The sequence below is a fragment of the Alexandromys fortis genome, unplaced genomic scaffold, assembly GCF_014885135.2.
Source record: "Alexandromys fortis isolate MF-2015 unplaced genomic scaffold, M_Fortis_MF-2015_v1.1 scaffold_1, whole genome shotgun sequence".
Lineage (NCBI taxonomy): Eukaryota > Metazoa > Chordata > Mammalia > Rodentia > Cricetidae > Alexandromys > Alexandromys fortis.
The window spans coordinates 35,032,136-35,056,828 of NW_026067927.1; the positions used below are offsets into that span (position 1 = coordinate 35,032,136).

At 51.5% G+C, this 24,693-nt stretch overlaps 3 protein-coding genes across 13 annotated transcripts in view; all 3 read right to left on the minus strand.

Annotated features, from left to right (window-relative positions):
* Positions 1-478: 478 nt before the first annotated feature.
* Dok3 (docking protein 3) lies at positions 479-5,895 on the minus strand. Of its 2 annotated transcripts, none has more exons than XM_050144535.1 (6): positions 5,704-5,895; positions 4,941-5,019; positions 3,772-4,077; positions 1,711-1,807; positions 1,448-1,620; positions 479-1,350 (listed from the first exon to the last, which is right to left on the minus strand). In XM_050144535.1, exons 2-6 carry the CDS (start codon positions 5,004-5,006, stop codon positions 664-666), a joined length of 1,329 nt encoding a protein of 442 aa, XP_050000492.1. In that variant the 5' UTR covers positions 5,007-5,019; positions 5,704-5,895; the 3' UTR covers positions 479-663. The 2 variants fall into 2 exon arrangements, with proteins under 2 accessions (XP_050000492.1, XP_050000491.1); XM_050144534.1 differs by having other exon boundaries at positions 4,941-5,047.
* A 989-nt stretch (positions 5,896-6,884) lies between these two features.
* Positions 6,885-12,690, minus strand: Ddx41 (DEAD-box helicase 41). The gene is made up of 17 exons (XM_050144367.1): positions 12,550-12,690; positions 12,364-12,474; positions 11,962-12,121; positions 11,814-11,888; positions 11,641-11,701; positions 11,408-11,544; positions 10,683-10,755; positions 10,419-10,572; positions 10,205-10,341; positions 9,228-9,390; positions 8,558-8,689; positions 8,242-8,313; positions 8,020-8,116; positions 7,732-7,881; positions 7,577-7,648; positions 7,354-7,464; positions 6,885-7,207 (listed from the first exon to the last, which is right to left on the minus strand). The coding sequence occupies exons 1-17, from the start codon at positions 12,574-12,576 to the stop codon at positions 7,071-7,073; spliced, it is 1,869 nt and encodes a 622-aa protein (XP_050000324.1). The 5' UTR covers positions 12,577-12,690; the 3' UTR covers positions 6,885-7,070.
* A 3,072-nt stretch (positions 12,691-15,762) lies between these two features.
* Fam193b (family with sequence similarity 193 member B) overlaps positions 15,763-24,693 on the minus strand; it is a 35,190-nt gene continuing 26,259 nt past the window's right edge. For all 10 annotated transcript variants that reach the window (XM_050143445.1, XM_050143444.1, XM_050143446.1 and 7 more), the window contains 4 exons: positions 19,752-20,748; positions 19,527-19,602; positions 18,260-18,373; positions 15,763-16,135 (listed from right to left, as the gene is read on the minus strand). In XM_050143445.1, coding sequence (XP_049999402.1) covers positions 18,277-18,373; positions 19,527-19,602; positions 19,752-20,748 — 1,170 coding nt within the window. In that variant the 3' untranslated portion in view covers positions 15,763-16,135; positions 18,260-18,276. The remainder of the gene's footprint in view (positions 16,136-18,259; positions 18,374-19,526; positions 19,603-19,751; positions 20,749-24,693) is intronic.

Below are 24,693 nucleotides of genomic sequence, written 5' to 3' on the forward strand. Positions count from 1 at the left end.
CTTGCGGTCCTCTATCCCCCAGGCCCAGTCTTCTTACCATTCCTCGACAAGCCTAACTGTTATCTTTTCCAAGGTTGTCATAGTTGACACCCAGTTTACTGAGGACAGCAACCAAGTAGTGGCTCTGCTCCATAAATGACCCCTCTGAACCTGGAAATGCTGGCCCCACAGCTTGCCCGGATGGGCCATGTTTACCCTTCTGACTCAGTTTAGGGGCTCTAACAGAGCCCATGTATCCCTCTGTTTGGCTGTTGTTCTTGCTACACAGAACCACACAGAGCCCAAACCACCTCTTGTCCATCTGCTCAAGTAGACTTTAGCTCAGCGGTGGCTGAAGTCAGCTCAGGACGCTCAGTCTCTGGGCCCAGCATAAGAGCCTGGAGTTTGCTACAATGAACACTAGCATACGGTGTTTCAGTGGGGACCCAGGCGAAAGCAAGGTAGTGTGGATTGTGGGCCATAGGCAGAAGGGAGGGAAGTTGGTAGGCAAGCTTTATTATTCATTAATCTGTACACTGTCCACTGGGAAGTGGGTGGGGCAGCAGGTGGCTCCTCCCCACTGCCTGGGTTCTCCCTGCGGGTCGGAGCAGACAGAGGCAATGTTTAAAGTTGCTCCCTCGGGCTCCTAGGAGATCACCTGTCTTGCGGTCACTGCACAGGCCTTCAGGGCCGGTCACAGGGAGCAAGGCCCTTCTTCCGTTCACGGGTCAGCAGGGTCACCAGCTTGGCCTTGATGCCTGCCTGTGCACCGGAGCGGCCAGCTCCTCCAGCCTCATCTAGCTCCAGCTCTAGCAGCCTCCGGTACTGGGCTTCCAAGCTGCTGTCCTGGGCCGAGCCAGGCCAACTCAGGTCCTCACTGTTGTGATAGATGGGGCTGGATAGGGGGCTGTGGCCAGGAGGGCCCTCTTGGGACTTAGGACCCCCATTGGACAGCCCAGGACTGGCCTCCAGCATACACAGGTTCTCATAGAGGTGCTCTCTAGTGGCTGTGGGCTTGCTGGTCTGCTTACACACAGACGCATAGAGACAGGATACTGTTTCTTCTTGTGTAGGACTGAGCAGCAGTGGCAGGCTTTGAGGCCCATGATCGGCCACAGGCAGCTTTCTGGAAGTGGCCGGCTCAAACCCTGGGGCCACTTCCCGAAGCTCTCCAGGGGGCTCTAGGGAAGGCAGGGAGAGGGCCCGAGGCAGGGGGCAGGGCGGGGATGTGGCTGCCTCTGGAAGACGTTCCCGCTGGCGGGCAATGGCTGCAGCCACAGCTCCACATATGTCCGGGGCACGTGGACTACTGAAGGCAAAAAGGCCCTCGCCCGAGTCACAGCGGCGACCGGCCTCAAAAGAGAACACGCCCTGCACGCGAGAGACACAGGCAGGGGTCAGTGGCTGAGGAGCCAGGACACTGACCACCTTTCCCTACAGGGACCCGTCAGGTTGGCCAGCACCTCACCTTGTCGGAGCCGAACTTGCGCAGGAAACGGTAGGGCCAGCTGTAGCAGGCCTGGGGGTTAGAAGTCTCCCGAAGCTGAATGTCATCTTGGCCCAGCACCAGGAGGTAGGGGCCTTTCAGCTGGCAGCGGGTGGTGGCTTCCGTCCTCTGTACGACCACTGGAAACTCGGCCACTGTACTCAGGAAGCAAGGACATTTCATCAGTTCTTAGAGACCACTGCTGGGGTGTGTGTAAGGCTGCCCCGGGGTCTTCCCTGAGTCACCTTCTTGCCAGGAGGAGTAGATAGAGTTTTCCTCCATGGGAACAAAGCCTCTTTTTGGAGTCTCAGCCTGTCCTGATCCAGAACATTCTCCGGTGCCCTGAGGAACAGATTTGCCTTGTCAGTTAGAGCCTGACCTGTTCCTCCCCGCCACCTCTCCCACGGGGTCGGGGTCATCAGGCAACAGCTCCCATGCACTCTGCCTCACACTCTGCAGGGCTCTGGGCTCTCCTGCGCCATTTCCCATCTGCACCATGGGGCAGCAATCCCCACTGGACTCCCCTGAGGGTGCTGGTCTTGGAGCACAGCCATCTCTGTAGTGCAAGGGTGTTCCTAGTGCTCTAAGGTACCAAGGGGATGTTTCTACAGCCCCTATGTGTGGCCAGGGGCTGGGCTGGCCTCCTTATGGCTTTGACAGCATGCTTCAGTGAAGAGGCGAGGAAGTGGGGGGCGGGCAGCCTCAAGTAATAGTCCAGCCTTCGCCAATCATCTCACTATCGCCATCTGCAGGTCACCCCTGACCTTCCCTGACTTCCATTACAGTTCTTTCAGGTTCTAATTGTCCACCATAGCTATCTTGATCCATGAGCACAGCCAAAGCCAAACCCCACCTCCTTTCATCCTGTGCATTTCTTAATTTAGAAACAATTGGTACAAATCAACATCACTATTTTAAGGAACAATTCAGTGGTTTTTAGTATAGTCACAAGGTTGTGTAGCCATAGCAGCACCAAATTCCAGAGCTCATCATCATGGCAAATGACAATCCAGTGCCCATCAGCCGTCACTACCCACTCCCCCGCCCCCCCCCCAGCGCCTGGCAACCGTGCACCTGCACTGTCTGTATGGATTTGGTTGTTCTGGATATATCATATGAATTTTTTAAAGCTCTTAGTGCTACCCTTTGTGTTTAGCTTCTTTCATGTCATATTGTTCCCAGGCTCTTTTATTTTTGGTCTTGTTTTTGAGGCAGGGTCTCAAGTAGCCCAGGCTGGCCTGGAACTGGCCACATACCCAAGGATAACCTTGCATTGCTGAACCTTCTACTTCCACCTTCTAAATGCTGGGGTCACAGGCCTGGACCACCTTGCCTAGCTTACAGTTCTGTTTAAGTCTTCATCAGGAGATGGCGCTGTGTGGTCTCATCTCTTGGCAATGGTGACTAGTGTTGCCATGAGCACTGGTGGGCACACTTTGCCTGGACATCTCCTTTCATTCTCTTGGTGATGCATGAATCTGGAACTGCAGCCATATGGTAACTCCATGACTGGTTTTAAAAAACGTTTATTACTTATTGCTAAGTGTATGGGTTTTTTGCCTACATATGTGTCTGTTGACTACAAGTGTACAGTAGCCATGGAGGCTAGAAGAGGGGGTCTGATCCCTTGAGACTTAACAGTTGTGAGCTGCCATGTGGGTGCTAGGAATTGAACCCAGGCCCTCTGCAAGAGGGGCCAGTGCTCTAACCGCTGAGCCATCTCTCCAGCTGCTCTAAGATTAGCTTTCTCAGGAACTGCCATGCTTGTTTGTCTTTCTCTCATGAACCCTGAATCTTCAGAACCACTAGCCTCTGGTTTTAATACTCTAAAGCCATGCTCTGATTCAGTATAAAACCTCCAACCCACACATGGCCCAAGGTGGTTTCAACAGGCGCTCACTGAACTTCCCAAATGTACTGACTCTTGTGTGCCTCAGCTACTGGCTGGCCTACTTTCTGCTCCTCAAACATGCCATGTTTCCCTGCCCCAGGGCTTTTGCCCACGACACCAGCATTACAATATTTGTCATTGTGTCTTAGACACCTTTCTCAAACCTCTGCCTGGGTGAGTTCTCACCTGTCATGCAGGCTCCGCCCACTGTCTCCTCCTTAGAGAGGTCTCCTGATCTAATGTTTGGTTTTCCTATAGCATACATGGGGATCTGAGATCATTCTGGGGGTTTCTGAACTGTTGCTCAGATTTGCTAGACTTTGGCACTGCTTACCAAGTGGCAGAATCTGGCTAAGCAAGGACATGAGTAGGAGGGGTGAGGTGGTCCCCGCAGGCTAGTTCACTTTACACTCACCGGGAAAGCCAGCTGGCAAATGGGGCCAATCCATGATTGGCGATGCTGTGCAGCCAGCAGGTGGCTTCGCTCAGTGGTAGTAATCAGGAAGGCACCGGTGTCCCTGGGACAATTCTCACCATCGGCCGGCAGAACAGACACACAGTCAGCCAAACGTATGACCCGACGTTCGCCTCGACGGCCAGGCCCTACAGATCTGTCGCCTGCTGGCCCCAGGCCACCATCACGAACATCCCAGCTTTCCAGCCGAGCTACACCTGATGGGCCTCCTGCATACAGTAGAGCCCACACTTTCCGCCAGTATTTCTGTAAAGAGAGAGACCGTTGGGAAGAAGGTTTCCCTGCCACTTGGTTGTGTACAAGCTGCTGAGCAACTGGCTGCCTTGCTTCTGCCTCCCTAAGACTTTAGGGTACAAAGGAAGGAGGAGGCCTTGCTCAGGCAAAGGTAAGCAGGAAGAAGTCTGTATTTAGGGTTGGTCAAGGGAGTTCAAATCCCACCCTCCTTGCCCTTTTCTGAATGACCTTCATAGCTCGCCTATCAAGGTCATGAGAATATAAGCCTGGACTTCTACTAGACTGTCTGTAAAGTATCTAGTGGTCGGGGCAGATCAGCTGACACCGCCGTTAAGCTATCTATTGCCAGCCCCAACTGAAAAGGGCACTTAGGCCATGGGCTGGGTGTGGTGGGAAGGAGGCCTCAGCTTCAGGCTGCTAAGGAAGGAAACATGCAAATGATACTTAGCAAAGGAAACAGTTTTTCTACCCAGGGAGCAGTTGCAGCTGAACTGTGGGTGTAGAGTCTGATGCTCAAGGAGCACAATGAATCCCCAACCCCTCTCCTCCCCAGTATCTGGAGACCCCGTCTTGGTCTGCGGGTGCTGCTCCATCCTTGGGAGACTCCTGCCCCTCAGACCTTGACCTTCTCTAGGAGCTCTGGAGCTATCATACCCATAGGTTTCGGTTCTTAGGACCATGGTCTTGGCATCTCTGAGGCCATCTTAGAAAGGAAGCTCCAGCCCTAATCTCAGGCCAAGAACCTCCACTCCCAAATTCCCAGGTTTCAGCCCACCCAGATTCCCTTCCCAGTTCTCGCACGTCTAGACAGGCTGTCTAGGTAGGCAGAGGTTTCTTCCTCTGCCCACGGCTGTCAGGCAGCCTGGGGCTCCCACCTTGCCAAACTTCATGTGCTGCTGGTAAAGGACGCCATCCTTGACAGGGGTCTCCACAGACTCCATGGCCACGGCTGCTCTGAAGACCCGAGGAGATTGGTGACTGGCTGGAGGAGAACCCTCTTACTTCCCCTTCTGGCCACTTCCCCCTCCCTCTGTCCAGTGACAGCTGCAGGGACGGGGGAGGGGAGCCTGGTCTTCACTGAAGGGGTAGCTGTCAGAACCAATCTCTCCCTTGGGGTTCTCGTGTTCTGAGACCACACCTGCCTACGGGAGCATGAGGCCACTGGGGGCCACGGCCTCTTGCGCATGCACCTGCATCAGCTGGCCGTGAGTGTCTGACCACAGGATGGATGCCCTGAGTCACAAGTTCTGAGCCCTCCCCCATCCCCAGGAAGCTGTGCACCCGAGGATGGGAACAACACAGCCCTGGCCCATCCTTGGACCCTCCTCTCTCCAGACTGCTGAACTCCCGACTGCCATTCTGAGGTCGACAAGCCTCTCTAGCAGTATTGGCGTGATCCAGGACCTTGGGTACACTAAGGCCATTGCTCTATCACCGAGTGACATTCCCAGCCCAATCATAAACATTTTTGAAATTCAGTTTCTCCTCTTCATCCTCACCTGACCTTGGCCCACCTTGGCTGCGTCCACCAACCCTCCTATTCCCTTTCAGCCTAGTCTGGGCCGCTCCATCCCGTGTTCTTGCCTTTACTTCCTGAGTTGTATTTTTTCCCACCAGTCCCTTCTGGGCGCCCCTTACCACTGTTCTTCCTGCCAGAGGTGGCTGCTTCTTCCCTGACCACTTTCCAAGGTTGGAGAGCGAAGCACCCCCACAGCGCACCAGGCAGCAGTCCACAAGGCTCTACATCTAGGGTCACTGCTTGTCACGTTGACTGTGGGTGGCAGGCCCCCAGTGTGCTCCCCAGGGAGGTCACATGCTCCTCAAAGCTTTGCTTCCTGCCCAGTCTTTCCCCCACACCGCCCCACTTGCCTTGCTGGAGCCCTCTGTTGGGGCTGTGCATGAATATGAATTATGGAAGTGTCTTGTCACTCATGCAATGTCACCTTGGGGAAGGACGCTGTGACCAGACTGAGGAATGCTCTTTTGGGGTCACACAGCAGACATGGAAATACATTCAAGGAGCCGTGGGCTCCTGGCTCCTTGCCCACAATGATCTGGGTGGCTGAGCTCACACGGCCTCTCTTAGCCTTTGCATTCTCATCGACATTTCGACAATGAGGAAATTAAGGCTCAGGTAGGTTAAGTAACTTGCCAGAGGCCACACACTAAGTGACAAACATGGGTTGAGCAACTGCCATCTTTGCTGAATCGGCATAATGTTCCTGGCGCAGAGGAACTGAGGTACCTGGCTATTGCTGTGCCGTTTCTTTGCCCCCTCTTGCTGCAAGTCTAAAGTCGGGATTGGTGGGCTAGTCTTGCAACAGGCATCTGCATGTCTGAGGCTTACCGGAGGCGCCCCAGTTATGGCAGCACCTACCCTACCCGGTTCATTTCTGTCCTTATAGCCCAGTAAAGAGTGGAGCACAACAGAGGCAGGGGGTGTCTGTGGCCAGAACGGCAGTTCTGTGGCATCTACCACTTCCTCTACAGATGGAACAGAGGATTTCTGGCTGGGAGCCTGCACAGCAGGGAGGGGCAGCCAGAGGCTTCAGAGGCTCTGGAGCCATCACAGGAGACACTAGGAGCAGTGTCAGATGGCAGAGAGACAAGGACACCACCATTTCCCCATGAGCCCCAGCTGTGGTACCTGACCAATTATCGTGAGCCCCCAGACGGGGACAGCAGCCAGGCAGTCCTTTCTATAGGAGTCTGGCAACTCTGGAAAATGTTGATGTCTTGGCTCAGGATGGTACTGGAGCAGAGGGTGAGGCCTGTCCAGGAACTGGGGGGCAATGGGTGAGAAAGAGGAAACACTGGTCTGAGACAGAAGGGATTGTGCTTTAATGGCAGTCGGGAAAGGAGAACAAAAATAGTGATTCTGGGGGGCACTGGGGTGGCCCAGGCCAGCTGGGCCAAGGGAGCTGGCTTCTTGTCTTGAGGGCTGGTGTATGCCTGGCTGGAGTCCTGTGACTGATGCCTCGTGGGGAGAGGAGGGAAGAGACAGCTCAGAAGTCCATAGAACTGTGGGCCAGGTAGTCCTTGCGGCCAATATTGCTGACCTGCTTGGTCTGCATAGCTTCAAGCTTGGGGCAGTCAGTGATCCGATGGCCAAGGCCTCCACAGAAGGCACAGCCCCGTTCTCCTGGGAATGGAGAGAAGGGTTAGCAAGGTCACAGGATCTTGATCTTGACCCCAGACTGACCCTACTGGCCTGGACTGGTTTCCTGGTTCCCAGCCCCAGGCTACCCAGCTGCACACTGGAGACTGGGGCTCCTGCTCTACACTTACCTCCAATGTCCAACATGGACTCGTCCCCACAGTGCAGCACTTGTAAGACAGGCGGCACCTTCTGCTTGGCCTCCAGCAACAAGGCTTTGAGGTCCATGAGCACTGACTCGTCTAAGGAAAAGGGATAACAGGCACCATCAGGTTCTAAACTGGAACTAGAACCCAGATAGCTACATATGGAGGACCCAAAGTAGAACCGCAGTAGCTGTGCAGATAGACTCACCGCAGGCCTTGTTTATGAAGGTGGTAGCAATGCCCGTGTTTCCTGAACGCCCAGTGCGGCCAATCCGGTGCACTGCAATGAAAGAACAGCCTCGAGCCCACCCCTGGACGCCTGGCCCTCATCCTGTTCAGTCCACCAATATCCCGGGCTCCTACCATAGTTCTCGATTTCTTCAGGCATGTCATAATTGATGACATGCTGGATGGCAGGAAAGTCAAGGCCTTTGGAGGCCACATCTGTGGCCACTAAGACATCCTTCTTGCCTTCCCGGAATGCCTCAATGGCCTTGGTCCGCTCTTCCTGGTCTAGGGTGGGTGAGCTATGTGTCAGAACTATAGTAGCAATGTTGGGAGTAGCAAAGGCTGGCCAGGCAGGGGCAAGGAATGGGAAGGCACAGAGCCATCATGACAGCAGGTCTATGCTAGTGAAGTAACCATCCTGACCTTTGCCCCCATGAATGGCCACCGCTTCAACCCCCTTGAGCAGGAGGTATTCGTGAATGGCATCCACATCTGCTTTCTTCTCTGCAAAGATGAGCACCTGCCCAAAAAGGCCAGCTCTAGTCAGAGGGTATCACCCCGAGTCCCCCAGCATAGATCCCTACCATCATCTCTCATCCTGGGAACTCTGGGAACTAGGGACCAGCCTAGTCCAGCTATACTCACAGGTGGGGGTGTCTTCTGTAAACACTCGAGCAGGTATACCATCTTGGCTTCCTCCTTCACGTATTCCACCTCCTGCCACCATAGGGGCCAGGTCAGGTGATCCCAAGGTTAGGCTCACCAGTCATGGCCCTGACACTGCAGCTGGGTCCCCAGTCTAGGCTAGGTGACCAGAAGCCTCTTGCCATTGAGGGGCTGGGCAGCCTAAGAATGGCCTTGGCTAAAGGTCAGAAGGTGGACTCTTCAGTTAACATCAGGGGAGAGTGGCTAGCTTCAGTCTGTACTGTTAAGACTCTGCTCCTTGGGAATGCCTGCCTACCTGGATGACATCCAGGCTGGCTGCTCCAGCACGTCCCACATTGATGGTGACAGGCTTTACCAGGGCACTCTTGGCAAAGTTCTGAATCTTCTTCGGCATGGTGGCACTAAAGAGCAGGGTCTGCCGCTGGCCCTGAGGGAGTGTGGGGACAGGGACTAAGGCAATGGTTCTCAACCTGTGAGACACGACCCTTTTGGCGATTTGTATCAGACATCCTACATATCAGATATTTACAAGTCATTACAGTAGCAAAATTACAGCTATGAATAACAACAAAAATAAGTTTATTGGGGGCTGGGGTTCAATTCCCAACACCCACATGGCAGTTCACAACCATCTGTAACTACAGTTCCAGGGGATCTAACACCCTCACACAGATATGAATGCAGACAAAACACCAATGCACATAAAATAAAATAAAATCTTTAAAAAAATAATTTAATGGTTGGGCGTCACTGTGACATGAGGAACTGTATTAAGGAGCTGCTGCGTTAGGAAAGTTGAGAACCACTGAGCTAAGGGCATGCAGGGGTAGATGGAGGGCACACAGGGGATGGGGTCTGAGGATGCTGGACAGCTGAGACACAGACCCTGAAAAGCAGAGACCCTCTGCAGGTCAAGTGTGCACATATCTCTGTAGGAGTGCCTGGGTGAGGCAGGGGTCAGGCACCTTGAAGTAGGAGAAGATGGTACGGATGTCACCCTCAAAGCCCATGTCGATCATGCGGTCAGCCTCATCCAGGGCCAGGTAGCGACAGATGTCCAGGCTGACCATTTTCTTCTGGAGCAAATCCATGAGGCGTCCAGGCGTGGCTACCATCATGTGGACACCACTGAAAATGGAGAAACCCTGCAGTTCGGGCTGCCTGGCTCTCCAGATCACCTGCTAAGAGGCCCACTTTGCCTTCTGCTGATGCTGTTACCTTCCCTGCCTCTCAGCACATCCCCCGTGCTAGCCTATGCACAGCACTGTTTCCTTCCCTGCCTCTCAGCACGTGCTCATGAACTGATTTTCTGGCTTGCACCTATCCTCAAACACCTTTCCCAAGAGGGCTGCCCTGAGCCTCCAAGACCCCTGATTCCTGCATCCATTTGTTGGCCTCGCTGGGCTCGCTTTCCTGGTAAGTTGACGTTATCTTTTCTGTGCCTGCATCTTCCCTGAGCCTGTGGATACCTCAGACACAGGGATGGGTTCTGGTATGACTATGATCTCAGGGCCTTGTACAGTACAGAGTGCTGGAGATATCTGATGGAGATTGCACCACCTGAATGGAACAGAAGTGCTGTTGGGGTTTGGTCCCTATCGGAACCTTAGTCTCCTTGGTTAATCACAATGAATAGTTCCGATTTTTCTGGACGCCCTATGTTTCAGTATCTGAGCTTCTGCATGAACTACCCTCTGAGAAATTCAAATAGCACCTTCTCTGCGAAGTTGTCTTCGGCTTCTTATATCCCAGAGAATGGGACATCCCATCTACCACATTCCCACAATACCCAGCCACATCGTTCCATTCCACCCTAACCCGTTTTCCCTCAAGGGCTGGACTCACAGGACTCTGTGAGGATCATGCGGTAGTTAAACTAAAGGGTTCTTTTGTATCTCTGAGCACTTTGGGGATGCCTGTGGGACAGGGTGTCTGTACATACTGTCGGATGGTCTCCATCTGCTCTTTCACTGACATTCCCCCAATGCAGAGAGCACAGCGCAGCAGGGGTGAGCTGTCCTCCTGCAGCAGACGACAATAATACTCCAGGATGCCATGGGTCTGCCGGGCCAGCTCTCGCTAAAGATGCAGGGACAAAGCTGGTACCAGAAGTCAGCCCCAGTCCTTCTCCTGGCCCCCAGGCTAGCCTAGCTTACCGAGGGGCAGATGATGAGTCCATAAGGCCCTTCACGCTTGGAGAAAGGCAACCGCTTCTCTTGTTCCAGGCAGAACATGATGACGGGCAGTGTGAACACTAGTGTCTTGCCTGACCCCGTGAAGGCAATGCCAATCATGTCCCGGCCGGACAGACTGTTGGGAGAGAACAGCTTCAGGATTGGGCCCAGTGAAGACAATGGACAAACGGGCACTGCTTCTCTGCTGTAGGCCCCAAGGACCACACGCCCACAGCCCATACTCACATGGTAGGGATGCCCTGGATCTGAATCGGTGTTGGGTGGAGGATACCTTTTTTTTTCAGACCTCGAAGGATGGCTGTAAAAATAATGCGTGTTTTACTAGAGTCCCAAATCCTGTAAAATTAGCTCTTCCTCTAAGTTGCAAGTCATGGAACAGAGGCTTGAGATCATGAAACAGCGGATAAAATGCTCACTGGCTTCCCAGAGCCGCATCTACCTGAGCCTAACAGCATTCTCACTAGGGCTCTATCTAAGCAGAAGACAGTGAACACATACAGCCAAGGCCTTTGCACACAAGCCTAAAGAAACCCTTTCTCTAGCCAGGAGCGGAGTCCACACCTGTAACCCTGAAGGCAGGAAGCACAGCAAAGTGGGTCTCTCAAGAGAGCCTGCTTGGACCAAGTTCTGAGACAACTAGGACTCCATGATGACACCTGGCTTCAAACCGATCCACCTCGCCACCTCCACACAGGGTGTGATAGGTCATGCCTACAACGTGAGCACTAGCATTTGGTAGAGATGAAGTAGGAGGACGGCATTGAATCTGAGGTCAGTCTGGGCTGCAGAGTGAGATTCTGTCACAAAAGCACTTCTCCCCTGAAAATGCACCACCACTACCACCAACCACCAAGGGAAATTCCCACTGCTGAGCTCGGCTGGGGCTGGTGGGGCTACACAATCTCAGGGGCATTACTGTAAAATCATGGCAACTCCCTCTCTCCCCGTACCGGCAGGAAACTTCATCTCCTTAAAACTCTTGATGGGTGGTGGGATACCATCTCCCTCTACCAGGATGTGGTACTTCTTCCGAACACGCTCATGCCGCTCTTCCGACATGCTCAGGACGTAACGTGGGGGTGTCCAACTATAGGTAGCCAGCGCACAGGAGAGGGTCAGCAAGGGCTGTTAGTATAGCTGGGCCTCGGGGTATCGCTGCCAGTCTTCAGCCACAAAGACATACCTGGTTTTGATTGGATCATCGTATGTGATGCCTTTGGCCATTTCCTTCACAGACATCAAAGCTGGGGAGACAAACAAAGCTCAATGGGGTGACTGCTCCCCAAAGGCCAGACCCCTTGAGGTTGGGAGGAGGTGGCTCAGCCTACCTCCTCTTTGCACCAGTTATAATCTTACCTCGGCCTTCAGCCACGCTCTCCAGAATCTTTTCTTCTTCCTTCAGTTGCTTTTCCTTTGCCGACTCCTTGCGCGCTGACAAAAGAAGGCAAAGATGTCAGAAGCACTGCGCCTCAGGCTCAGTCCCTCTCCTTCCTGCTCAGCCCACCTTCAGCCTTCTCTTTGAGGTGCTGGTGCTGATCCAGGAGGCTGACGTTGGACTGAGGGCCCAACGGGATGTCGTCCTCATCTCCTCGGGGCTCACTGCCACTGTCCTGCTGCTCTTCCTCCGCAGCTCCCTTGCGTCTTCGCTGCAGCAGCTTCTGGAGCTGAGGTTCCACCAGTGTCCCTCAGAGTCAAGCCCCAGACTCGGTAGGTGGGGAACATAGCAGAGGGAGGGTGGGGGCCAGGTCCCTGGCTCTTTCCAGGAAGGGGATCGTGTGCACGGAAGCGCACATCTGTCCAGAACTCAGACAGGTTCCCCAGTCCCTCGTCTGTCTCAGAACCGCGTCCCAAGGTCTCCCCCTCCCGCTGACACGCCCCCCGTTACCCCTGGAATGCGGCCCCTCACCAGTAGCTGCCGGCGCTGCCGCAACGGCACGTAGGGTACGTAGTCCTCGTCGTCTTCATCCTCATCCTCGGAGCGGCTCCCTCCCGCGGCCGCGTCGTCCGCGCGAGCCCGCTGCAGAGACCCGAGTCAGCCCGCGGCCCCTCCCCCTGCCCTATCCCCCTCGCGTGGACCCAGCCTCATCCCCACCTTCCGCTCGGGTTCCGACTCCTCCATCGTTGGTCGCACACATGCGCAATGCCAGGGGGGAAAAAACCACGCCTCACGTGAGCTCCAATCAGACGGGAAAAAACTGTAGCTGTCGCCTAGCAACAACGTGAGCGACGGGTCGCATACAGGGACAAACTTCCTCCTGCGCTTTTGTGGGCGGGTGCAAGAGCCTATTCAATGTGCCTGGCAAAGCTTTGTGGGTAACGGGAGGACTTGAGGCATGCGCAGAAGACTCAAGTTGTGTCGTGAACTAACCCGCTCAACAACAGAGGAGCAAGGCGTTCTTCCCCGCATGCGCCCGGGGAGAATGCTGCTCCCTCTGGTGGCCAGGAGTCCCAGCCCAGCTAGAGGGGTTCCCGGGGCTGCCAAAGTAGATGAAACTCCTCACCCTAGGGGTCAGAAATAAAATAATGGTCACGGTGAGTTTGTTTTTGAGATAGGGCTTCCTCTGTGAAGCCCTGGCTGTCGTGGAACTCACAGATCCACCTGCCTCTGCCTCCTGAGTGCAGGGGTTAAAGACCTGGCAGTCAGTGTTACCGAAGCCCTATTGTCAATGACATAAATCTCAGAGTGACTGGCTCAGGGCTTCCCAGGAAGTGAAGGAATCACCACCAAGAGAGCAGGAAGGGGGCTGAGCATGTAGTAGAGGAAGTACACAAATTCCTCAGGGCACAGAGATCTCCAAGGCTGGAGTGACGTGGGGGGGGGGGGGAAGGAGACTGGGCTCAGGATGTCATGAGTCCAACTTAACTCTAAGGAGGAAGGATAGTTAGAGCTGGCTGCCCCTTCCTAAGCTTGCATCTGCAATGGGTGCATTGATCACCGTACAGTAGTGCCAGAGAGGGAGCAGAGGGACAGGACACGGTGTGAAGACTATCAGGATTTGTTTTTCTAGTGAAGGCTGCCCTCAAACTTGTGGTCTTCCTGCCTCAACTCAGGAGTGCTGGGTTGTGTGTGCCACAATACCTAGCATGGAATCCCACAAAGGCAATGCAAATCAATCTTCAAGATATTCAAGGCTTCTTTTGTAGGAGGTAAAGGATGAGCAGGGATTAAGAGAAAAAAGCCAAATGTGGTGGCACACGCCTTTAATTCCAACACTCTTGGCAAGCCAGATTTCTAAATATGAGGCCAGCTGGGACAACAGTGAACCCCCCTCCCCCTTTTCTTTTTCAAGACAGGGTTTCTCTGTGTAAACAATCCTGACTGTCCTGGAACTTGCTTTGTAGACCAGGCTGGCCTTGAACTTTCTGAGCTCCACCTGCCTCTGGGACTAAAGGTGTATAGCTGTTGGAAGTGTGAGAAACACAGCTAACAAATACAGAGAAAGGCTTCACCTGCTTTCCCTTCCTTGTACTGGCCAAGAGGCAGGATTTGTGAGCCTGTGGTCTGTGTCCTGTTCTCTTTCTTTAGAAGGAAACTGACACCCAGTCCCATGATGGGGCCTGGAGGATGAGGAAGGGCCCATCTATGAAGGGCTCTTTGCCTGCAGAGTACACCTCAAGCTATCCACAGAAGCTCAGTTAAGAATGGCATTTAGGGAGGGGTGGCTCAGGGGTTAAGAGCATTTGTTCTTGCAGAGAGCCCAGGTTTGATTTTCAGCACCCACATAGCATCTCACACATTTATACCTCCAGTTCCGTGGAATAAAATGTCCTCTACTGCCCGGCGGTGGTGGCGCACGCCTTTAATCCCAGCACTCGGGAGGCAGAGGCAGGCGGATCTCTGTGAGTTCGAGACCAGCCTGGTCTACAAGAGCTAGTTCCAGGACAGGCTCCAAAACCTCAGAGAAACCCTGTCTCGAAAAACCAAAAAAAAAAAAAAAAAAAAAAAAAAAAAAGTCCTCTACTGACTTTGGACACTAGGCTCATGGTGTAAGAAAAACACTCAAGATTACACATAAATCTTAAAGGAGAAAAAAAAGACATTTAGGCCTGGTGTGGTGGAACACACCTTAATTACAGCTCTCCAGAGGCAGAGGCAGGAGGATCTCTCCGAGTTTGAAGCCAGCTGCCTACATAGCAAGGTCCAGGATAGCTGGGGCTACAAAACCAAAAAAAGAATTGCACTTAATAGAAAATAACTACTCTAGAGCAGTTTGGACATAGCATATGTGAGGTATTTTTTTTAATCAAACCTATTATGTTTAAATATAAATTGGGAAGATAGAAGTGGATTCCTTGACTTTATAGATGTTCATTATCTGTTAAAGTAGGAAGACCATATCCAACCTGCATCCACATGACCATCTTGAAAGGGGAAAACTAAGTGTAAGGCTTAATATTGGAATCAACTAACAGACGTACCTCTGGGTGGGTCTGTAAGGGCATTTCCAGGAAGGATTTACTGAGGGGTGAAGACCCTCCTCCATTTCCTAGGTGAGAGTCTGGACATAAGGAGATCCAAGGGAAAAGCTTTCTGCCTGTTGGTTTTCACCTCATAGGCTAGTCAAAGCCTAGCTTCTGCCTTCCATCGTAGACTAAAGATCAGGTCTTTCCTGGGGGCTGCAGAGATGACTCAGCAGTTAAAGGCACTGTCTACTCTTCAGAGGACCCAGGTTCAATTCCCAGTGTCCACATAGCAGCTCACAACCAACTGTAACTTTAGTCCCAGGGAATTCAGTACCTTCCTCTGACCTCCACAGGCACTGTGTGCATGTGGCACACAAACATACATGTGGACAAAACACATAAATAAAAATTAGTAAAAAGAATTAAAGATCAGTGGCTCTCCAGGATTCCTCCAGGCCTTCAGCACTAGACTGGAATTGCTTCATGGACTGAACAGGTACTGGGTTCTCAGCCTCTCCAATGTCTAGAGAGACAGCCATTGTTGAACTATTCAGCCCATACAGTGTTCCAGGCTGACGTACCTGGAAGGGCCGGGACATGGAGCCACAGCCTTGTACTTAGCACACTTGACTAGACTGTTCAGTAGTTACTTTACTGCCTTAGCCTTAGCTTCCTCCTCTTTAAATTGGACTATTAGTCCCACTGAGGGTTTGGAGGACTCTTAAGGGTTAAGTGAAAATACGACTGACTGTGTCTACAGAGGACTGCTCCATAATGGTGGCCAAGACAGACCCTGTGTCTACAGAGGATGCTCCATAATGGTGGCCAAGACAGACCCTGTGTCTGAGTACACACATCCCACCACTCCCCATTCAGGCCAGCAAATCACCATCACACTAAATTCTGTGTCCAAATGTTGCTTTATCTTTCCGCATGGAAGATATTCACAGTATCAAAAGTAAAGAATTAAAAAAACAAAACAAACAAAACAAAACAACAAAATCAAACACAAAGAGAGCAGTGTTGGGCCAGCAGTCCCATCAGCCCTTGGCTCACAGGCCAGCCCATCCCTGGGCTCTGAGTGTCAAGGCTGCATAGCACCAGGAAGCGGCTCTGCTGAGGTCCTGAAAGGCCCCGCACAGCATGGCATCCGTTCCGCTTTTGGTTGGTCAGGGTGGTGGGAGCAGGGAGGGTCAACTCAGGTGGAAGGAGGAGAAACTACATCTGCAGCTTGAGTTGGGGCCTTGAGATGACCTGAAGTCGACCTGGCAGGGCTGAGGGGGAAAAATGGCAGAATCACAGTGAGAACCAGCTCCAGCCCCACCTCTCCCCATCCTGGCCCCATGCCCTGCTGGCTCTGGGTTGGGAGTGGATCACAGCACCAGCCTAGGGCCAGACCCCTGCTGGCTCTGGGCTCCTGTGGAGGTGGTAATAAGTTTTACTTTTGTTTCTTGGACTGAAAACAAACAATAGACTTCCTGAATGGAGCTCTGAAAATTTCCAGTGGAAAATGAAATTTAAAACTGTCCAGAGGTTCTGTCAACATATGGGACAATCTTTGAGAAACCAAACCTACAGCACATCTGTCCAGGTCAGGGCTGTGTGAGAGCTTGGTTGCTGGTTTTCTCACTGACATTTACTGGTGGAGGTGAGTTCAGACCCCTGAGGTTCCAAGGAGACAGCCTGGGCTGGGCCCTGAGCCTGCCAGCCCCGCAGGCTCCTATACTGCCTGAAGATGATGGGGAGACTCAAGGAAGTGCACTCATGAGGGTGGGGAGGAGGGCGATGGCCTTCCTATATTGGAAGAGATCAGCCAAGGCAGAAGATGGCTGGATTAGGTTTCCTAGAAAAGCAGTGAAATGTGGGTTTAGTGAGGAGGTGTGACCTTTTTCTTTCCATAGGGGCAACAGATAAATGTCTGGGGTCTTTGCTATTCCTTGCTCTTGTGGTGGGGGGGAAGAAAGGAAAGAGGGTGCTTTAGCCTTACAAGATGCCCTTGGGGTGTGGTAATCCTGGTGTGGCCCAGGGAGCCTGAGGTGACTCAGAAGAGAACAGTGTAACTTGGAGGCAGCCTGTGCATGACACAGGGGCCTCAACTCTGTAGACTTCAGGCCCGTGTACTGCCCTGGGGAGCTGTTCAGGGTCCAGGAAGCTCACCACTTCACTCCCGAGAAGAAGTTTTTAAAGCACAAAGGAGCATAGAGACAGATGGGGACCTCAAGAGTCCCTATATAGGAATCAGGCCACCTGTCTAAGCCTCCCACTGTAGTCAGGGTAGTTATGTAGTTTTCAGACAAAAAGACATGATACAAGTACACAGCACAAGATTAATACATGGAACTGTGGGGCTCAGACATACAGAGCAGGCTGCTCTCCCTAAGGAACCGTGTTCAATTCCTAACACCCACATGGCAGCTTGTAACTATCTGTAACTGGGATTTGACACCTTCTCATAGACATACATAAGGCAAAACACCAATGCACATAAAAATAAATTATTTAAAAAAAAAAAAAGGCAGGCTAGAGAGATGGCTTAGAGATTAAGAGCACTAGCTGCTTTTCCAGAGGTCCTGAATTTGATTCCCAGCAACCACATGGTGGATCACAACCATCTGTAATAAGATCTGGTGCCCTCTTCTGTCATGCAGTCATACATGCAGCAGAACACTACACATAATAAATAAATAAACAAATCTTAAAAAAAAAAAAGACATGGACACGAATAGCCTTGGGCCTTAATACAGTGTACAAACTGCCTAGATCTTCTGCAGTAAAGTTCCAGTTTTGGGCACATAGCCCGAAAACATTATCCAATATATCAACAGTTCAGAAAAATGGATTTGTGCAGGTATCTGGAGGGAAGGCCAGTTTCTTCCCAAAAGCAGCTTAGCTACTAGTTTCTCAGGGAACATGTCCTACTGGGGAAGAACCCTCCCTAATACCTCCATGATTAGCAGTGACCTAGAAGGTCTTGCTCTAGCTCACCTGCCCTCACTGTTCCCTTGGGGATGGTCTCTTCTACTGCTTACTGCACTGAGGAAGCAAATGGGACTGAAGCCCAATGCCCAAGCACAGTGCAACTCTGTTAAGTCTACTGGGAGGGAGGCTGGGCCCCAGTGATGCCATCCTAAGAAGCAGACCTTCAGGAGAAGCAGCAGCAAGATTCAGGGAGGGCCCGACCAGGGAGGTGTGATGGAGAACAGAGGCCTTGGGTGTAGTAGACACACAGAAAAAGACAGGGTGCAGATCATCAGTCACTGAGCCTGGATATATGGTTGCTACAGGGGTGAAGAAAGTGGGACAGCAAGCCTCAAGTCCTCCTCCCCAGACACAGAAATCAGAATGACTTAGAGGGGCACAGAAAGTGGCGGGTCATGGGAAGAACAGGGTGCAAGTACCAGCTGAGGTCTCTGCCTCACTGAGCTGTGCTAGGAGTGGTTTTCTTGAGGCTGAAGTTGGTCCAGTTCACAGCAACTTTCTGACGAGTTTGCTTTGCAGAATCCAAACAGAACCTATTGGGTTTAGGAAATATGGATAAAACATAGTAAGAAGTTCTCTCCTGTTCTCACTGGATCCTGCCACTACACAAAATATGTCCCATTCACTAAGAAACCAGCTGCAAATCCAGAATGCTAATGTATACTATAATCCCAGCACTTGGGACTGCCATGAATTTGAGGCCTGGCTCTAAACAGGCACAGCGGTTTCCAGGTGTTTGGCTTTGACAGGCACGAGAACCTCATTGGCTTGAGAACTGCGCACAAGACCAGGGGACAATGCATGACAACTGCTGTGAGACATAACTTGTCCATCATCTCTACCTTACCCTTGCTGGACTGAGCTGCTGAGACACAAACTGTCCATCATCTCTACCTTACCCTTGCTGGACTGAGACTTACCCTCAGACTTTTGTACACACTGCCCTGTGGCTGTCATTTTACCTGGTGAGCTCAGCTCAGTCTTATTCACCTTTCCCAGAAAGGCCTCCTCAATTTCTAGGTTGGTGTGAAGGTACCGCCCCCCCCCCCCCCCCCCCCCCCCCCCCCCCCCCCCCCCCCCCCCCCCCCCCCGCAACAGTGTTCCCGTCATGCCTTTATGCTTCCACTAGTACCAATCAGTGAGCTTTGTATTTCTGAATCTCTCCTTATCTAGACTATTCCTAGAATCTGACCCACTAGAAGAGAAGTACAAATAAAACCCCAGCACTTGGGAATCAGAGAATGGAATCATCTAGGAAGCCTGCCTAGTTTACATAATGAGTTCTAGGGCAGCTAAGACTACACTAAAACCCTGTCTGAAATGAGCAAGAAATAAAAATATATAAAGCTGGAAAAAGTCCTAGTTTCCCATCCCAACATGGCTCCTTCTCCTTATGCCTTGCACCTTCTCAGATGCTACATGAATCTTGCTGCTGCTTCTCCTGAAGGTCTGCTTCTTAGGATGGCATCACTGGGGCCCAGCCTCCCTCCCAGTAGACTTAACAGAGTTGCACTGTGCTTGGGCATTGGGCTTCAGTCCCATTTGCTTCCTCAGTGCAGCTACTTGGGTTCAGGCTACATGGAAGGCCTGGAGGGGTAGTGAGGATCCCCATGGACTTTCTCAGGCCTGAGACACAACATGGGGCTCAGGAATGAACATGGGGAGAAGCAGGCAGCATATACCTACCTCTTGAAGTACTCCACCTCACGGTCTGTCTCATCCATCTCCACCCCATCCATGTCCTTGGGCAGGAACACATCGTCTAGGAAGACACAGCCAGGAGGGCTCAGTGCCCATGGCCAGGCCTCTGGGGTCATGCTGGGGGCAGTGCTGCCCATACACGGGGACTGCCCTCCACCCCGTGGCTTGGTTGGGGTGGGGGTTCAGCCACTTGGTTCCTGGTGCACTCACCCAAGGAGGAGGCTGACTTCTCCTGTTTGCGGCTCCGGCGGCTGCGACCTTTGCCCTGGGACAAGCTCTGTGGCCTTGCTGGGCCTGGGGTCTGCACAGATTCCTGCTCCAGAGTCCGTGCCTTGGCCTCACCTGGCCAGTTCTGCCAGGAACTACCCTTCTTCTCAGTTTTGGGGTTGTCAGCCCAACTTGGTCCTGGCCGGCTTCCCCGGCTGCCCTCTCCAGGTTCTGCGCAATTACCCACTTTGGCAGGCTCTGGGCCCTTGCCTGGCTGCTTGGAGTTAGATGTCTGGCTCTTGGCACTGGGCGTCTCTAGGTTGCCTTGGGCCGGACCAGCCTCACTCTTCTTTGCTTGAGTTCCCTGTCTCTTGCTCTTTCTTTGCTTCCCACCTGTGGTCACAGGCTCAGCCGGCTCCTGCTTGCAACTGGGAACTTCCTTCGAACTTTCCTCAGAGCTAAGGTTGCCTGGCTTGGGTGTCTTGACCCAGATCACCCGGGACAAGTTGGGCACAGTGTTGAGTCGTCTCACGAGCCCATTCTCAGGGGTACCAGGAGGGGGACCCCGTACCTCTGTCCATGCTGGGTGAGGGGCTCTTCTTTCTGCCCATGGTGTGACGGGCTCACTTGGAGCTTGTAATGCATGGCTCTGAAGGGAGCCTAAAGTCAAAGGGGACAGGTCAAGGTTGATATCAGGCTGTTGCTCAGAGGAGCCATTGAGGTCTGAAGAGGGTAGAGTCTGGGACTGAGGTTCCACAGTCCCCTCCTTAAAGCCACCGCTATCCAGGTTGAGCTCACACATGCTGAAACTGGCACAGAGGGAGTCTTTGACGGTGCTCTTGATCTCCTGTAAGCGGCTACTCAAGAAGTTGTTGACCCGGTCCAGTTCCTGGTCAGGCCACTCAAGGAGCCTCTCCCTGGCAGGTCTTAGCTCCTGGCTTCCAGAAACACGATTCACCTGCTTCAGAGCTTCTGTTGCCAACCGGGCCTTCTCTTTTTCCTGCCAATAGAAGAGGCAGTTTCAACAGAGGTCTGCTAGTGATCAGGTACAATGTGACACCTGACACATCAGCCTGGAACCTAGCTTTGCCAATCACTTGCTGAAGGAAGAGACTTGTGATCTCCACATGGTCTCCAACCCTGCAGGAATGAGGGGCAAGGAAACCAGACAATATCAAGTTTGGGGATGAAGTACAAATAAGGTCCCGAGGATAGGGTTTTGACAGTTTATTCATCATGAGCCTGTGTCAGTTCTGGGCCTGAAAAGGATAGGATCTGCTACCTAGGCAAGAGTGAGCATGAGCTGGAGTAATTCACTCACTCCCCAGTTAGGCCCAGTGGACTCATCTGCAAAGTTGAGACTGGTGCGTTAGAATTATCTGTAACCTGTCAATCATGTTTTAAATAAACACTGATTGGCCAGGCAGGAAGTATAGGCGGAAAAACCAGACAGGAAGTAGAAATGATAGAGAACAGGAGAATTCTAGAAAGGAAGAAGTTGATTCCTAACGGTCCTGCATAGACCACTGAAGAAGCAGCATGTGACCTGCCAGCTGAAAAAGGTACCGAGCCATATGGCAAAACTAGATCAGAATAATTGGTTAATATAAGCTACAAGAGCTAATAAGTAGCCTGAGCTAATGGGCCAATCAGCTTTATAACTTAGAGATCTCTATGTGATTTTCTTTGGGGCTTGCCGGCTGTGGGGTACCGGGAGGGTCAGAAACCCCAACAAGCAGGCCCCGTTCGTGTTACATGAGACAATAATTCTGGAATAAAGAACAAAGTGGGGATACATGACTATGGACAGGCAGTTTCTTCAATTCTGTAAGTAGCAGGGAAAATGTTAAGTATGCAGTCTTAAAGGAAATAAGATGCAGGAACTGAGAGGCTCTGAGTGGCTGACTAGTGCTGTATTAATGAGAGGGACATCTCTTAAAAAGGTCTCTCACTGGGCTTGAGAGATGGCTCAATGGATAAGAACACTGGCTATTCTTCCAGAGGTCCTAAGTTCAATTCCCAACAACCACATGGTGGCTCACAACCATCTATAGTAGAGTCTGATGTCCTCTTCTGTCATAAAGGTGTACATGCAGATAGAGCACTCATATACATAAAATAAATAAGTCTTAAAAAAAGCCTCTCACTGCTCAGTCAGTTCCATATGTCCAAGTCCAGTTCCATCTAAAGTGTCCTATAGCATACCATGATCAGTGACAGGCCCTCACAAGATTAAAGAGCTTGGGTGAAGACTGGGAGGCCTCAGTCCCAAGAAGTTGGGTCCTGTAAATCATCTTTGGTAGACTTGAATCAGAACGGAAATCAGTCTGTGGGCTTAGTTATCCAAATTTGTCTGCCTAAACCCAAGAAACCAGAGGTTAAGAAGGCCTCTACAGGGAGCTAGGAGTCGGATGGGAGAGCTGTGGCAGGGCACCACCTCACGTATTTCCAACTGCCTTGCAAACTGAGGGGGAGGCAGAGGGAAATGAACTGGAAAGAAAACTTCCCATCATCTCAGAATCAAAGTAAACATTGTGATCCTCGGCCCAGCGGGCAAGTGTGTATTCTTAACTCTTCTGAACTCTGACTAAATACCTAAACTCAGCTTTCCTTAGTGTTCCTTGGACCAATCACTTCCTCTCTTTGAACCCTACCTTCCAAGTTTGTAATTTAGGAGAAAAAGTTGCTTTGAGGATGGCTATAAGGGTTGGTGCCAAGTCTCCTTCCCATGTGCCAGAACTCTGCCTACTCAGGTGAGCAGACATGGCCTGGAGCAGTGTACTGGAGACTGTAGGGATGGGCTCTCCCTGTCTCCTGAGTCAGCACAGCCTGGCTTCTGGTTGTTATGGATAAGGAAGATTTTACTCACTCACAGAATGTTTGCTATTATGTCCAGAAAGTCTGAAAAGTACTGGTGTGAGCAGCGCCTCCTCATCACCAACACTGGCATCGAAAGGAGAAAGCACAGAAATGCATAGCAGTTCCATGCACAAACCTGGCTCTGTGTAGCAAAAGTCATTTTTTAACCCCCACATTGCCCTTGTTGCATCATATTGCCAAATTTACAGATGTGAACCTAACCTTGGGCAAGAATACAAAATTAGTTCAAGGTTAGGTGGCTAGTAAGAGGCAAAATCAGGACAGGGCAACAGGGATGACTGAGAAGTTCCAGACTTTTTAGTTTCATTTGCTCATTGACTGTACGGCAGTGGGCTAAGTTCTGCGGGTGCAGCTGGATACAAGACACATACATGGTCTCTGCTTCCCAGCTTCAGTCAGCCAAGGAAAAGAAACATAAATGGACTGCTTAATTCAGAGTGACAGCGTCAGATGCTACAGGGCAGAGAGTACAAGGTGCTGTTAACTCAGCCCGGGTCATCCGAGAGTTCATGGATTGCTACTGAAGGCTGTGTGCAATTATCCTGGAAAAAAATGCGATAAATGCATTCTACGTGGAAGGAACTAGTAAAATCAGGGAAAATGGAAAAGCACATCAACAGGAAGCAAAAACTATGCAAAGGTACAGTTTTGTTTTTACCAGAGGAGGTGTGGAGCCTAGAAACCTTAGGAGAAAGGAAGGTAGGTTAAAAAGTAAGGCTGGAAGATGAAACTGGTACGCTAAGCAGCGGCTGGATCCTAGGGAGCTCTGCAGGTTGTACAGAAGTCTGGGTCTGAGTCTGAGGCAGTCGGTGCTTACCAACCAAAGGCTCTAAAAGCAGACACTGTGGGTGGAGAAAAGTGGACTGGTTTGAGCTGGGGGTGAGCGATTATCATGGAGAAGGATTTTTGGGGTTAGGCAGGAGAGTAAAATGACACATGTCCAGAAAACATTACCCACTGCTACAGTTGCTACAGAGGCCCCCATAAACCAAGCACCCACATGCCAGGCTTCTGCCCAACTTCCATGCATCATTTCATTTCATCCTCACAACCATCTATGACCTAGGTCATTCTCATTTTATAGATGGAAAAACTGAGGCTTAGAGATTAAGTGATTTGCCCAAGGTCATACAGCAAGTGCGATCAAGCTGAGCTTCAAACTGAAGTTCAATTCCAAGGCTCACTGCTTTCAGTCACAATGCACTTTCCCGTGACAGTGGCCAGTGTTCAAGGTCAGGCTACAGGGTAAAGTGGTTCCCTTTACTGAACAGATAATGGAGAAGAAAAGGCAGGCCTCTTTTGTGACATACTGAGTTTGAGGTACCTGCAGGATGTCCCCAAAGAAGACCACTAGTTAGCAGATGCCAATGTCAAGTACAGGGTAATAATACTAACTAGATGGCTTCTCTTTCCCAGAGAAATGTGTTCTGCAAAGTCTAGGCGAGGGACAAGAACTCACAAATGAGAAAGAGGTCGGAGAGGTAGGTGAGAAAGATGGAGAAGATGGTGACCCCACTGCTCCTTTCTAGGCCCTGCTTGCCTAAAAGCCAAGGAGTCAAAGACAAGGTTTAAAGGGGCACACGGACAAAAGGGCAAAGGTCACTTAGTGAACAACTATGACAGACACATAACCAAGACATAACTTGGACTTGGCAATAAAGTGGTGACTAAGGGTGTGGACAACAGTCTTTGGTTAGGTGACAAGCGGGGAGTGAGAACAATGAACATGGATGTACGGCTTTCAAAAATTACCACTATGATGAAGGAAGCAAACAGGGAGAGAGCAGGAAAGGCTCCAAATTTCAAGAACTGTCTGCCTTTGAAATGCAACAGTGGGCACAAAGACATGGGATGGGAGCCAGACCAGAGGAGAGACTACAGATCTCTTTGGTAGAGTCTGGGTTGGATGGAGCCGGAGACATTTACCAATCAAAAGCTTTGAAAATAGAGCAGGCAGCCTAAGGTAGGGGAAAACAAACAAACAAACAAACAAACAAACAAACAAAAAAACCAAAAAACCTATATGGGCTTGGGGTGGAAGAAGGATAACACTTCCTTTTGATGA

What these genes read in the sequence shown, in the direction of transcription:
- Dok3 (XM_050144535.1), bottom strand. Translation starts at nt 5,006, where the DNA reads ATGGAGTCTGTGGAGACCCCTGTCAAGGATGGCGTCCTTTACCAGCAG. An exon ending in CTACTCCTCCTGGCAAGAAG is followed by an intron (nt 1,621 to 1,710) that starts GTGACTCAGGGA and finishes TCCTGAGTACAG; the next exon opens with TGGCCGAGTTTCCAGTGGTC. An exon ending in GCAAGTTCGGCTCCGACAAG is followed by an intron (nt 1,351 to 1,447) that starts GTGAGGTGCTGG and finishes TCTCGCGTGCAG; the next exon opens with GGCGTGTTCTCTTTTGAGGC.
- Ddx41 (XM_050144367.1), bottom strand. Translation starts at nt 12,576, where the DNA reads ATGGAGGAGTCGGAACCCGAGCGGAAG. An exon ending in ATCCAGGGCATCCCTACCAT is followed by an intron (nt 10,573 to 10,682) that starts GTGAGTATGGGC and finishes CTCTCCCAACAG; the next exon opens with TCTGTCCGGCCGGGACATGA. An exon ending in CTTCATAAACAAGGCCTGCG is followed by an intron (nt 7,465 to 7,576) that starts GTGAGTCTATCT and finishes CCTTTTCCTTAG; the next exon opens with ACGAGTCAGTGCTCATGGAC.